Source organism: Chrysemys picta, chromosome 13 (genome assembly GCF_011386835.1).
Source record: "Chrysemys picta bellii isolate R12L10 chromosome 13, ASM1138683v2, whole genome shotgun sequence".
Lineage (NCBI taxonomy): Eukaryota > Metazoa > Chordata > Testudines > Emydidae > Chrysemys > Chrysemys picta.
The window spans coordinates 36,750,575-36,765,802 of record NC_088803.1 but is presented as its reverse complement, the minus strand read 5'-3'; the positions used below and the strand labels follow the sequence as shown (position 1 = coordinate 36,765,802).

General features: G+C 45.6%; 1 protein-coding gene across 2 annotated transcripts; it reads right to left on the bottom strand.

Moving 5' to 3' along the window:
- Positions 1-396: 396 nt before the first annotated feature.
- On the bottom strand, positions 397-13,249 carry SLC2A10 (solute carrier family 2 member 10). Of its 2 annotated transcripts, XR_010592270.1 has the most exons (6): positions 12,534-12,930; positions 5,381-6,754; positions 4,290-4,376; positions 3,088-3,210; positions 2,092-2,227; positions 397-857 (listed from the first exon to the last, which is right to left on the bottom strand). XR_010592270.1 is itself a non-coding variant. In XM_005304643.5 (5 exons), the coding sequence occupies exons 1-5, from the start codon at positions 12,535-12,537 to the stop codon at positions 761-763; spliced, it is 1,734 nt and encodes a 577-aa protein (XP_005304700.2). In that variant the 5' UTR covers positions 12,538-13,249; the 3' UTR covers positions 397-760. The 2 variants fall into 2 exon arrangements, 1 of the variants encoding a protein (XP_005304700.2); XM_005304643.5 differs by lacking the exon at positions 4,290-4,376 and having other exon boundaries at positions 12,534-13,249.
- Positions 13,250-15,228: the final 1,979 nt, after the last annotated feature.

Below are 15,228 nucleotides of genomic sequence, written 5' to 3'. Positions count from 1 at the left end.
CTTGGTGCCACTAGATGGGACAGAACACCACACCCAGGAGATGTGCAAACAAATACCCATTTCTGTAGGTGAAAATCTTGTGGAATCAGTTAGGAGGAGGGCTACTTAGAACATTTGGCCCCTATGTTTTGGAAAATATTGCCCCATAGCCCTGTGGACTAGCATTGGCTGCACAGTTATCTCTGTTCAGTCAGGGCAATTATTTAGATTGTTTATTATCTGACAGACTCTATGGCACTGCTCAAAAGTTAAAAAACTAAGAATATATAATACAAACTGCTAAATCTTTGACATGCTCATGGAACAGCCTGTGCATCAGTAATGAAGCAAGCAGGTCTCTTAACCAGGACAATAAATATTCTGCACACAGATAGTGCAGAGAGACAGAATCCGGACTTCTTGGCATAAGTTGTGCTTTATTTCTCAAATACAAAAAAACATAAATTCAACAAACAGTGGGAGGTTCCAACCTCTGAAATAATAAAAGATACCAAAGCAATGAGAGGGTCCCTCTTCAGAGTCCAGAATGCTATTGTCTATACATATAGCACATATACATAGGGACACAATCTACAGTCTCGCTAACATCCGTGTCTCAAGATTCAAGGCACTGTAATGAGTTCAGCGCGCTGGCTTATTGTGCCAGGGCTTTTCCTTCGAGCCAGTGACTGCCTTATGTTGAAGATATCCAGAATAAATCTCTTGTTGTCACAGACCCTATTTGTTTCCTGACAGTGACACTCGCTACAGGTGGTTTGTTTCAGGATGCGCTGGAGTGCTCCACCCTTTGGTACTGAGCATGTGCAAAGTTTCCCCTTCTTCCAAATCTTCGCCTGAACGTGTTTCCTTTCAACAACCTGCCGGACAATGACTAAGGTCAGCTAGGAGCAGCTGCTGTTATCAGTGTTTTAGTGTTTACTTTTCTTCCCCTCTCACCTCATGGTGGGCACAGAATCCCTCCATGGCATCTTCCTACAAGACATGCTCTAACTCAACCAGAAGTTATGGGCTCGATGCAGGAAGTACTGGGTGAAAAGCTATGACCTGTGTTATACTGGAGGACAGACTAGATGGTCCCTTCTGGCCTTAAAAATCCATGACTCTACTAATTTATAAGGAGGGTGTAAATGGCAAGCTAAAGTCCTTCCTCTGCATCTCCTGCAATGCCCTTCAATTCTGATCTGTGATGCTCCCTAGTCCAATCCTGGGCTCCCCACATAGCATGGCTAAGAGTGCACCTCAGTTACTCCCCAATTACCCCCGGGTCTGTTAATGCACTTCAGCCCTGACCTGTCGCAATTGTAATAGTGTCTGAGAATAAGAATGTGAAACTGTCCAGTCTAGACTCATTCTCTGGAATGAATCAAGTACAAATAAATAAATGGCACAAATCCATCTTCCTCGCCACTGATGAGATGATTCAGCTTTTTAGTGATTCATTCACAGACATTTTGCTGACTAGTTATCAATCTAAGGACCTGACTATACAGGAATACTCAGGAAAATTAATCCAAACTAATTGGAGGTGTGAATTTAAATTGGATTGGTTAAACTGCATTAAACATCTGTGTAGATGATCTTATTCTGAATTGAGGCCTGGCCTATGTAAGCTGCCTTGCGTCGACCTAACTATGGAAGTGGCTACACTAAAAGTTTGCTCCCACCGGCGTAACTGCCCCGCTACGCTGACTTAATAACTATACCTTCACGATGTAGTTAGGTTGATGCAGTGTCAGTGTAGACACTGTGTAGCTTATATCTACTGTTAATGGCTTTCAGAAACCATCCCATAATGCCCCACACTGACAGTTAAATTGGCGCAAGCGCTCCCAGTGAGGACATGCACTTCCAACACAAGGAGCATAGTGTGGACATGCAAAAGTGATTTAACTACTGAGGCGGCTGTATGACGACATAACTTAGGTCAACATAATTCTGTAGTGTAGACATGCCCTTAGTAACACAGATCAGTTGTTTTTCGGATGAATAACTGGGGGCCTGATCCTTTGTGTACTTTACAAAGACCCCCTACTAAAGTCATAGGGTAGGACCCTTTGACCTGGAAAAGAGCCAGCACCACAGCATACGTACCGTTTCCTTGAGAACTGCTGGTCTATCTCCTCTAGAGACTGTCCTTTCGTTTCCGGAACAAAAAGATAAATAAATATAACAGCTGCCACTCCCACTACTCCATAGAGAAGAAACATCCATGACAAGCCTATGGCATCTACAGAAACAAGTTCGAAAGAGTGAAGGGTTAGCAAGAGATAACACCATTTGCACTGAATGTCCTTTGGCATATGAAGCAAGTTGGTATCTTGACCAAACATCAGTTGTGTTCTGTGGGGCCATTGTACTTAGAGAAGCCTGTAAAACATAGCAGAGAAACACACAAGGCCCGGATTGTGAATCAGCCTATGAGAAAGACAGCTCCCAACTCCAGAACTCTGAAGTACTGACATCCCAGTCTCTGCCTGCCAGAGCTGTGTAAGGAGCAGGGATTAACCTCGGCTCCAGAGGCCAGGCAGTACCTGATGATTTTCTCAGACTGGTGCATCAGACAGTGCTGCTGGCAAGAAAAGTTGAAGAGCAAGGGGTTCCAAAAGTTGCAAGCTTGGTGCTTTCCAGACTGATTCAGATTCGCTGCACTCGGCCAGTACAACATTTCCATTGCCCACATCACAAAATAACCGAATGTGAAAGAATTAAGCAAAAGCTATGGTGTTTTTATCACCATGGATGACACAGAAGCTGCAGGGAGCCACTTCTAGCAGAGATAAAATCAGCCTGGCTCCTATCAGAGTGGCCAAGGAATGGTGCCCTTTTGTCTCACCTGGTAGTATAGGAGGGTCCCAGTTCAAGGCTTGACTACAGAGTTACACACAGAGTGAGTTCTTCACACATGGGTTGTGTCCATTCTAGTACCTAACCACTAGTAGCCCGAAATGATACCCAATCCCCACACAGCATCCTGTGGCCAGTAGGGACATTGGCAGCCTCGCTGATTCTAGTAGCCTGACAGTAGAGAACTGAAGGGTGGTTGGACTGCATTTAGAAAGGCAAACAGGAAATGAGGACTATACATACCAATGAGATCAAGGAACGAGAGGCTGATCAGTAAATTAGCAGCCCAGTTAAAGCTGTTGCAGAAGGAAAAGGCCCTTCCTCTTATTCCAGCAGGATAGATCTCACTGAGGACCAGCCATGTCACTGCAGAGAGGAAAGAAGGAGAGACAACAGCATCTTTAGGCAACTTTAGTGTGAAAGGGTGTGGGAAAGTTTTAAGGCTGGATTTTACCAGGGGCTGAGCACTGGCCTATCTCTGCACCCACTGAATTCAATGTTAAAGCTTCATCTGACTTCAACAGGAGAGTGCCAAGGCTGAGAGTTTTTTAAAATCCCACCTTTACTATTTTGTGGAGGAAGAAAATACAAATACAGAGACAAACTACACGCAAAGGCCCAGGGAGAGGGACCCAGGAGGAATCTGCAGAAAAGCTCCTAAAAACCCAGTTACCTGAAGCTACATTTGGGACATAAACAGGCTTAGTTCTAAACAGCAGGATAAAGGCAGGAGACAGAGCTACATTTTGTCTAAAATCAGAGACACCCCTTGTAGAGATGGGAACAGTACACACAGTGAGGATGTCTCTCATGCGCAGGGAGGCCATTTCCAGAAAGATGAGCAGGGATGGCTGCTCCCTTTAGACTTGGTGGGACGTATGCAGCTCAGTCTTGGAGCATCACACTTAACACTTACCCAGTCGTGTGTCTATTTTACAGGATTCTAGGCAGCTGTTTCTATTACATGCATTTCATTATAAAATAATAATAAGTACTGGGCCCCTACACTGTGCTTTTTGGCCATGGAGCTCAGTGCTTTACACAGGTGGATAAGTAGTATTAGCTCAGATTTGCAGATGGGGAAACTGAGGCACCGAGAGGTTAACTGACTTACCCAAGGTTGCACAGTAAGTATGTGGCAGAGCTGGGAATATAATTCAGTTCTCCTAATCTCCAAGGGACCACACTACCTGTCACCGAGTGCAGGACATTTCAGTATATAATCTAGGTATGTTCCAGAAGTAATTCAGTATTTTGTGAAACCGTATATGATGGCATAAAACAACTTAAAGGGATGCTGTCAAGTTTATGAGGCCTACCATGGACCTACTGTCTTTTTACTTAGATCTTTTTAACTTCATTAGATGTGGTTTCCTTTTCCCCCCAATAAAAACTTCAGTATTACTGAAAACAGAATAAATAAATGCCAGCATGCTAGCACTCACAAGCAGCTCCGCAGTAACAAATCTGGGTGTTCATGCAAGGAGTTCAGTCAAGGAGCAGACGTTAGTGGGATACTTTCAAAGGGGTAACTATAAATAACAATAAATAAAAAGCAAAAATTATTCAATTTTTAAATTATTCAAAATATCTATTTAGGCAAGTATAATACAGCTTTCATTGCCTAAAATAAAAGGAAGCTGGAATGAGGATAGGTTAGGTGTGCTTTCAACTGCGGATTACCTATCAAATATGGTCCAGGCGAGTTATGACTAAAAGCCATTGCCAGGTGGCAAGTGACTGGTAACACCTGTGAAATGAGTTGATAATCTCACTTCAGTTCCTAGTGGATGGGTGTCTACACCCCAGTTGGCAGTAATGACTCTCAGAAGAGATGCAGAAGGTCGATAGGGCCATGCAGACCCAGGGACCAAAAATTGTGCTGTGAGGCACTGATGTATATTGGCCTTTTGGACAGTGAACAGTAACTATTTAAAAAACACATGAAATTCCAGATGTAGCTTCAAACCAATGCTTCCTTCTCTTATTATGTGCTGTGAGTTTTCCAAATGTATTTTAAAGCCTAGAGATGGACCTGCTAGCTAGAGTAAGGAAGAAGGGAAGGCTGCACTGGACTGGGACTCAGGATATATGGAGTCTACTCTCAGCTCTGCCACTGACCTCATGCATGACCTCTGGCAAGTCACTTAGTCCCTCTGTGCCTCAGTTTACCAGCTGTAAAATGGGGTTAATAATTTCCCCCTGCCTCCCGGGGCGTTGTGAAGATCAGCTCAATGTTTGTGAGGTGCCCAGTTTCTACAGCAATGAACACCACAGAAAAAGCTATAAAAAAAATAACTCAGAGGTAATATGTATGGGAACTTTACACAGATGCTGTACCAGGCCTCCAGTCTGCAGGGCTGGAGCGGTATGAATTCATTCAGGTAGGCATGAGTGTGGGATATTTTTTCAGTTGCAGGACCCTCAGCTGCCTTGTAAAGCAGGTGTATAGCAAATGTTTCCAGAGTGTGACGCTCAGTCATGGTTTTATACTATGGGTTATGGCAGACAGAACATGTATAAACTCCATACTTACTTGGTCCAAATCCAATTGAGAACGCGCTCACAAAGGCCATCATGCTCAGCAAAGTAATCCATTTTAAAACCATATGTTCCCTATTGGGAGTATCACTGAAAGGAGAGCTTGTGTTTTGCACCGTCTCTTCATTGGACTGATTTGGCAGGTCCATTTTCTGAGAGCGGGAAGACTCTGTAATAATCTCTCTGTTTCTAGTGTTGCCAAAGTCTTTTGTAAGACCCTCTGGTCTGGTAAGAGCAAAACCGGCACTTTCACCAGCAGCTGAAGTCCGTGGGATGTACAACGCAGCTGGTTGGGAGGATACTGGCTGTATGGGATGTTGTGCTATGGTGTACGAAGCATTGGGCTCTGTGGCAGTCTTACAGTCTCTGGCCTTATCCAATGGAACAGTCCAGCTGGTGAGGCCAATAGCAGTGACGGAGACAGACATCACCACACACCCAGCAATCAATAATACCCTTCTGCCGGCCTTATCTGCAAAAACCATTGCAACTAATGTTGCAATCACCTTCATCACCCCGAGCCCCACAGAAGCCAGGACAGCAGATGAATCATTCTGAAATCCCACGGAGCGGAAGATTTTGGAAGCATAGCACAGGACATTAGGTTGCCCGGTGAACTGCTGAAAGAGCACCAAACCCAGGCCAACCAGAGTCCTGCTTTTCATGTTGTCTCTAGACCTGAAAAGGTCAAGAAAGGAATAATGCTTCTCCTTACATGGCTCTGGCTTTGCTTCCTCTCCATCTTCATTGTTCTGCAGTTGAATGAGGCCCTTATGAGAGTCACAGTCCCATAGGTTTAACACAACAGGCTTAGTCGGGAGGAGCAGGATACTGAGAAACTGTATGACAGTCGGTGCAAGAGCCAATCCAAACATGTATCTCCATCCCTCAGTCATGTCTGAGAAGATGTAGTTCAGCGCATATGAAAGTAAGATGCCCACGGTGATGCCAGCTTCATAGAGAGACACCAGCAGCCCTCGCTGATGAGCAGCCACCATTTCGGAGACATAGATGCAGCATGCCATGGACGACACAGAGATTGCAAACCCTACAGTCATACGTCCAAATGCCAGCCAAATAAGTGACCCTGCCAATGTTAGAATGAGGCTGCCACACAACAAGATTAGGTTGCTGACCAGTATTGCCCTCCTCCTTCCGTGACGGTCAATGAGGATCCCACCAACCAAAGAGGCAAGGAGAGCCCCAATCAGCAGGGAACTCACAAGGATTTCCTGTTCAAAGCAGCTGAGGTGGAAGTCCATCTGCAGTTGCAGTAAGGCACCAGAGATAATCCCCAGCTCATATCCGAACATTAACCCGCCCAGGAGAGAGACTGTTGCAGGCAACAGGAGGACCAGCAATGCACGACCTGGAAAGTAAGCAAAGAACAGTGGGATTTCAAAGATTCACTCTGCTGGCTTTATAATGAAAACTATCTAGTTACACAAAATGGAAAAAGCTGTTCTGATAAAAGGAGGCCCAGGTTTTCAGCATGCACATTTGCGCACCTAAGCTACACAAACAATTACAACAATTGGGTGTACAATTGTGGTAATCATGCCTATAAACAACCAAGCATCTCTCTGGGTATGTATTTATGGAATTACAATGAGTGTGCATTCAGTCGTCACAACTGTGCATGCAGTTTAGTCATGGAAAGGGGCGCACATATTTGTGCTCACAGTTCTGAAAATGTGGGCCTGGTGTGTGAATGTGAACACAGTTAAGACTTAGATGTAACTGGAAGTCAGTGATTTATAGTGGAGAAGCCAGGGTAATTCCCCCTTAGACTGTCCAAACTATTCTGTATGTTCAACAACTTCCCAGCCAGGGGATGTAGTTTTCTCCTTTCTGTACTTTTCTGTGGGTTGTGTTACCATTCTGATGCTCTAGTCCTCAGTTTGTAACTTAGAAGCATCTGTGCGGGTTCTTTTCACCACCTAGGAATTTCACAAATAAATCATCAGAGGAGCAAGTTACTGTCTCTATGTGCTGAACACTGACACCCCTGCCTGTTAACTCTCACACTAGAGAGCCAGAAAGGACCACTTGGTCCATCCTGTGAACCCTTTGCTGCTCATTACCGCATTCCCTCTAACATCTTACCTAATCCCTCCTTAATTCTCTGCAATGGTCAGGCCTCCCTGGGGAAAATGTATTTCATTCCCCTAAAGTCCAGCATAAACTCTGACTTCCTAAGAAGATCCTTCCTCCTTGTCCTACGATCATCTTTTCATTACAAGGGACGTCCAATATTTTAGATCCAAACTTCCCCATTCCAAGATCTGACTTTACTGTATCTGACTTTTAGTGTGGTAAATTATTTCCATCAGAAATTCTAGGTCAGGATACTGAGGTTCTAGACAGTGTTATGCTAACACAATTGATTGCCTTTATTTACAGCTTCCTGCACCATTATTTCACTTGTTTCCCTCGTGTTGTGTCTCTGGCCCTCCATCTGAGCCTGGGCAGGGAGACAGGACTCGCTGAGGTAATAGGAATAGAAAATATTAAACTAACCGATTTTGTGTCCCCTTTCTTTCCTCTGACCATCTCCATTTTTAAGTCCCTTTACTAATGCTAATAACAGAGGCAGAGATCTCAAGGACTTCCCTTTAATGTCTCCTCACCAGATAAGTGGTATCATATAGCCAGGCCCCTGTGCATTGCATGATTATGTGTGTGCAGGTAAATTGCTGCATGAGTGTGGATTATTTTGAAATTGCAGCACAGTTATGCTCCAGAATCTCATTAGCTAAAAAGAAGTCTCTAGCCCTTATCACCAGGGCCGGCTCCAGGCACCGGCCCACCAAGCTTGTGCTTGGGGCGGCACCTGGAGGGGGATGGCGCGGCGCTCCGGCCGCCGGGGAGAGCGAAGCCCCGGCTGGGCTCACCGCCCTCCCTCCGGCGCTCTGGCCGCCGGGGAGAGCGGAGCCGCAGCGTGCTCTCCGCCCTCCTCCCGGCGCTCTGGCCGCCGGGGAGAGCAGAGCCGCGGCGGCCTCGCTGCCCTCCCCCCAGTGCTCCGGCTGGTCGGGAAGAGCAGCCCGCGGCCGGGCTTGGCGCCCTCCCGTGCCGCGGTGGGGGCGGCGGGAGGCTTTTTTGCCTTGGGCGGCAAAAAAGCCAGAGCCGGCCCTGCTTATCATTACAAGAAAGCCAAAGGGAATGCAAAACCAGGTTGGTGGTGTGTGCTCTGAGAGGTGTGAAATGCTCCAGTCACCTTAATTTAAGTCTGAGGACGATTTAAACTTCAGCATTAACTCTTTCACTGCTGAGTATTTTAGCAGGAACATAGAGCTTGTTTTTCATTGCTGAATGCAATGGAAGATGTCGGGAGTGCCTGTAGGGGCATATAGCTACTTGCTGTCAAGGTGTTGCTGGGGTGGTGGCTCAATCCCTCTTAACACCTGATTTAAAACCACCTCTACCTCTGACCAAAAGGGGGAGGCTAAGAGGAAGTGCATCTTAACCCCCTACCAAAGGCCTCAGCTGTTCTGTGGGAACCAAAAACCAAAGCCACTCCCCACACTTTCCTGGATGCTGAAAGCCTCCAGCTCTGCCCTGAAAATTTCTACCAGACTGGTAGGTATGGTCAGTACAGGGAGTCGAATCATACTGAAAATAAAACAGTGGGGCAGCACAAAATAAACTGAGGCCTGGGGTAAAATCCTGGCCTGACTGGGAGCTTTCCCACAGACTTCAGTGAAAGCAGACTCTCTCTCATGTGGTCTACCCACAAAGTTGCACCATTTTAATTAAAGGCATGATTTTACACTGATTTAATTAAACTGATATGACTCTATACATGTACTCTCTTATGTCGGTTTAAACTGGGTTTATATCAGTTTCACCTGCGTGGGTAAATGTACAGGAGCAAGTTAAACCAATAAAACCAGAATGAAGACAATATAAGAGAGATTGTACACAAAAGTTGCACCGGTTTAACTAACCAGATTTAAATTCAACTGGTGCAATTTCTGTATCTAGACAAGCCCTGAATTTAATATCAGAATAAATCAGATACACAAAGAATACTAACTGGTTTGGACTAGACTAGTGGTGGGCAGTTAGGAGTAGAGTGCTTGGCCATGCCATATAATCCCTAGGTCCCTGCCACAAAATCCTGGGGCCTCAGTCTCATCATTTAGGTCTAATGCCCCACACAGGATACCAAGCCTTTATATATAGCCTATTAGAGTTAAATTAGGGCAGGAGTGTTCTCCAATGGTAGCAGAAATTAGAACCCCTTCATTCTATTTCTGCCTGTATCTCTGATGTGACACATGACCTTGGTCAAGTTACTTAACTTTTCTGTGCCTCATTTTTCCATTTTTGTACAATAGGGATAATAATACAGAGCTACCTGCCTGAAAGAGGTGTTTGTGGGACTTAATTAGTATTTGTAAAGTGCTTTGAGAGCCTTGATGGGTGGCACTAGAAAGGGAAAAAACTATTGTGAGAGAACCTGATAAGTGGAAAATAAGGGTGAACTGGGCAGTGGTGTTAAAAAATATTGGCTTGTAATAGAGAATTGCTTCTCCTGGCCAGGCTTGGGCTCTGCATATTTCTTTGTGACAAAATCCTTAAGTTCTCTGGGCAAGGGACTGTCAATTCATCTGTGTTTGTACAATATCTAGCACAATGGGGCCCGAAACCTGATTGGGGTATTTGGGCAACACCAATGATAATCGTACAGATATTGTTCACCACTCCAAATGACCTATTTCTCCTAAATGTTGAGCTGCAGGCATGAGTTTGTTCTGTAATATGCTGTTTTCCAGCATGTGACACTGATGCTTTGTTACTAGTTTTGCTTTAATTTAAAATACTGTTATTTTAAGTAGACTATTGGAAAAAAATTATGGAAACACCCACTGAAATATGGAAAAGTTTCCTCAACTAGAGCTTTATAAGATGTTTTGCAGTCTGTGCTTCACAGGAAGTGTCTATATTAGCTTCTAATTACAGTATGCAGTAAAGGTTATTTCTCAGTAAAGGCTATATTTACATTTGTATTTATTCTGTTGCGTTTTGTCGTGCCATTTGTATTCATTATGTCACTCATGACACATGCCAAAAACCACCCTCCATGCAGTTACCTACACTTAATCACTTCTTGCACACATGTAATATAGATAATTAGAAACAATATTTGCTCAATAAGAACAGAAAGGGGACAGGGCCATTCTACTGTACTTCTCATTATCTTTTGGGCACTAATGATTTATGACCTTTGATTTAAATCCAGTTTGCTATTCAGTCAATTCCAATGCTGTCATGGGGGCTCAGTCACATGTGTCCCTGCACTTGGCTTTCACATTTGCATTCTTCTCTTGAATCTTTACTTAATGTCACAAGGGGAAAAAGTTTGGTGGGTCTCACCGATGCCTCTCTGTCAAGTGTGCACTCGGCTCAGGTCTAGAATAGTAGTTGGTGGTGCCAGAATTCAGAGAAACTGACTTTTGTACCACTAAAGACATTATTTGCATAAGACCAGTGCCAACACTCTCATCAATGCAACTTCCTTTAACAAAAAGTTTAATAACTGGTTCTATTTCTCAGTTGTTCTGTTCCTCCACTCAGCCCAGGAAATGGGGCTGGGGACAAAGTTGGCTTTAAGCCACCTTTTGTGCTCCTTGTATTCTAAGGGCAAGCAGTGGCTTCTGGCAAAAATCAGAGCCTCTGAGCAGCTTTAACTGATTCTCTGGCTGCAAAGCCCCTCTATGGGTGTGCTAGGTCACAGTGTGAGATGCCAGTGCCCCAAATACTGGCCATGCTCCATGCACATTGAGGGCTGGCAGAGAGTGTCCCAGCTGCTTGGTTCAATGGCTGGGGAATTATCTTTCACTGGGAGTTCCCCAGGAGCTGTTTCCTCCCCATCATATCACCAGAGTGGCATTAATGGGCTGGGGCACAGAGTTGGCCTATAACGTTTGCTACGAGATTTGGTAAAAAGATTTCTAAATTCAAAATTTTGTCAAAAATCAGTTTGAAAATTTCAACTTTTTCTGTGTGTGAAAATGTCATCGTGTTTTTCGGATCCTTTCTGTTAGCTATGTTTTCATAAGACTTCTGGTCTGGTGCTTCCTGTCCACAAGCAGTTAGCAATAATAAAAAGACACAGCTACAACTCAGCCCCATGGGATACAGCACCCCACATGCTCATGCCTGACTATAGAGTTTTGGCTCTACAGAGCCTTAAAAGTGGTCTGAAACTTGCCAATACAAAACAAAATGTGACTTCTATATTCAAAGGGGGCTAATGATTTTGGATGTCTCTGTTTTTGGGTGTGCCTAGATACACCCACAGGAGCTTGATTTTCAAAAAGTGCTGAGCACCCACCCTCTGAAAAAAATCAAGCCCTTTTAAGGTGTGTGAAGTTGGCACCCAAAACTAGCAGCACCCAAAATCACTAGCCTCTAGTGAAAACGGAGACCGGTGTGCTAGAGTTGGCTGTGAGGGTGGTATGAGGATTAACTGAAATCTAAATTAGCCAGCGGAGAATGAATGACAGTGGTTCTCGGCTACTATACCAGAGGGAAAGGAGAGGACTCTAGGAAATTAGTGGTAATGTTGTAATGAAGGAAGAATTTGGAGTAATCAGTAACAGTTCACTTAACATCAAGCCTGATATCCCATGAACTCTGGGACATGGACTTGAAAGGTCTCCATCTTACAAAAACCACCAGCTCCAACCGGTGGCAGCCTCAGTAGAGAGCCCAAGGGCTGAGAGGGCCACGGAATCTGAACCCTCCAGCTCGGAGAGGGGGGGAAGCTGCCCTCACTGCCCCTGTTATGGATTAGGTAGAAGGAATCCCTCCTCCGGGCTGTGTATGTGTGAATTCAACCCAGCCTCCTTCACAGCACCAAAACTCCCTGGCGGATCCATCTCTCCTCCACCCCCACAGATCCTGCCAGGAAGCACCATTCCTTAAAAGCTTAAACCATTCCCCTCCCCCGGGCGGGCTGTGAAATCCGGGTGGGGGGAGGTCACTGGGGCTGGGAGAGAAGCAGCAGCAAAGCGGGATCACCAGCACAGGCGAGTGACAAAGCAACCCCCAGCCCGGCCCCCTGGATTCCGTCTGGAGCCAGCCAGCCCCGCAACCCCCGCTGCGCCGCCAGCCCCTCGCCGGGCGGGCATGGCACTTACCCATGGCGATGCGAGAGGCCGGGGAGTTCGGCTCAAGTTTGTTTCCAAACAGCCCGGGACGGGGACAATCCAGCAGGGAGTGGGCAGTCAACCCCAAACCGACTGATTCAGGTCCCTCGGATCATCTGTGCCTGGGGGGGATCCGCTCCCGCTGCAGCAGCAGCCCTGAGCCGGGGGGCCCTGAGCCAGACCCGGAGAGGAGCGGGGCTCCCCGACCCTGGACCGGGGATCCACATTCAGGATCCCCGGGCAGCCAGACGCTAAAGTCCTGCGCTCTTCTCTCCTGGGGCGGGACTGGGGGCGGGGTGCCCCCCGCTCTGGCTGGGTGCCCCAGGCTTGGGCACGCCTTGCCTGCCACGACCCGGCTCGAAACCCTCCAGAAACTCCCGCCCCAGAAACTTTCCCTTCCCCGCCAGCCCCCCTAGCGCCCGGCGGCGATGAACCAGGGGGTGCTGCTGCACAGCGCCACGTTGCTACAGCCCTGCCTAGTGCAGCTGGGACGGCGGAGCCTGGGGGTTGTAGTCCTGGTTCCCCGGCCCGGGGACAGCTGCCTCGCCAAGGGCTTGGTGGCTGTGCAGAGCTCCCAAGAGCTCGCTCTGTACCTCCCCCTCCCCTGTAATGGGGTATGCCCTGTCTCCTCCAGCGCTGAACACACACTCCGACTCCGTTGCAGGGAATTATTGTTGATCCTCTTCCTTTTGCGACGAAGGATTTCTGCAAAGTGAGTTCCAAGGAGGCAGCTTAAATCTCATGCATGAACCCGGTCCTCCTTTGTTCCCTAAGAATAAGGGGGCGGGGGTGGGGGGTGTCTCTGGGTGTGTGGGGCGCAGTGGAATCAGGCTGTGGCAATTATGAATATTATGAAGGAGATTTAAACTGTCCCTCATCACAAACAAAACCACAAACCCTTGCAAAGCGCATGGCGCATCCTCACTGTTCCTCTACCTCTGGGATTGTATTTATAAGGTTCTTGGGACCTGGATCATTTCTTCACAGCCCTCTGTAAAGGCCCTAGTACGCTGGTGATGTTATAGAACTGATAGATGAGAAATAAACCCTAAGAGTTAATAACACCTGACCATGCAAGTTTTCTAGTGCTCCTGCTGAATGTATCATGACCCCTGACTTAAATGCTCAGGTTCTGAAGCTCAGTTTTTATTGGTGCATTTCTAATTGTTCTAAATGCATGGATCCAGGGCCAAAGTAAGACTTTCTGCTGGAATTACAGATCTACACCAAACCTCAGCCCTAAATATAGTATATGCTATATATCATTTTAGCAGTGCATGTGAAATGCTTCATTGCTGATTGCAGGGGGTCTGGATAGCTCTGGCAGGAAGCCTTTGCTTCTAGAGGACTGCTTTAAAACCAATGCAAGTAACCAGTGCAAGTGGAATAACCAGAAGAGATTGGCAACTGATGGTTCTTTGGTCCTGCTTTGGGTTGGAAAGGGGTGTACACCTCTACCTTGATATAACGCTGTCCTTGGGAGCCAAAAAATCTTACCGTGTTATATCGAACTTGCTTTGATCCGCCGGAGTGCACAGCCCCGCCCTCCCTGAGCACTGCTTTACTGCGTTCTATCAGAATTCGTGTTATATTGGGTCACGTGATATCGGGGTAGAGGTGTATATTACAAAAAACAATCCAGCAGGCCAGAGATAAGGAAGATTTCAATGTCAAGGACTGTCAATGTCAAGGCCCCATTAGGCAAAGTACTTCAGTAGTATTTAGCTTTAAGCATAAGCTTAAATTCATCTCTGCTCAGCAAAGCACTTAAGCATGTACATAAAGTGAATGTAGTGAAGACAATGTTACATAAGCCACTGGTTCCTTGAATCAGGGCCTAAACTCACACATCCAAAACCAAAACAAATAAACCCAAACTTTAAACATGGGGTTTTACAAAATCTAATATGTGTTTTCATGATTATTTTAATCCAATGAAAACACTTCCCCTCAGTGCTATAAGCTCAAACCATAGAGTATTAGGCTTGTGCATGAGAGCCAGAACATGAAAGTAACTATAAAAAGTGAAACTAACTAGCCAAGTTTCATCCCCCCCAAAATGAGAGGACTACAAAAGCAAACAAGTTGGATAACTAATGAAAAATTGATTGTAAAGATTATTTCAATGTTCATAATCTCAGGCATTATTTACCTTAACAGGGAATTCTAGATAAATATTTAAAAAGCAACCTTTTTATTCAGAAAACCATGATGGTACCCAGCTCTTTTTCAGGAAAAAATACATTAAGTCTCTGCTCCCGAGGAATCCAGTACTGCCAAATCTCATGATTTAACTGCGGGGTTTACAATTTCCCCCCTTTAAAGTCATAGGTTCCTGGACTCATGTGACTAGAAAGAATCTCAGCTTTCTCTTTCTTAAAAGGAAGTTTTTAACCTTTATGGTTGTGGAGTAAATGTTGAAATCATGAATCCTAAAGGCTCAAAAAACAGAAGGAAAATGAAAAGAACTTCGGATTTACTATTTTAAAATATCTAATGATTTTTTAATCCAGTCTCATGACTTTTGGGGGCCAGACTTATCATTTTTGTACACTTGAGACTGGCAATATAGGAAATTCTATATCTTTTCAGCACTGGATGTGCCAACATTTTGGAAAGTAGGTTGTAGGCCATCTGGTTTGAAACTTGAGCTTGATCAAAGACTTGTTTTTGTTCCCTCTCAAAG

Coding starts and splice junctions, on each gene's coding strand:
- SLC2A10 (XM_005304643.5), bottom strand. Junction 3,211..5,380: donor CTCAATTGGATTTGGACCAA/GTAAGTATGGAG, acceptor TCCTCTCTGCAG/TGACATGGCTGGTCCTCAGT. Junction 2,228..3,087: donor CTCGTTCCTTGATCTCATTG/GTATGTATAGTC, acceptor TTGTTTCTGTAG/ATGCCATAGGCTTGTCATGG.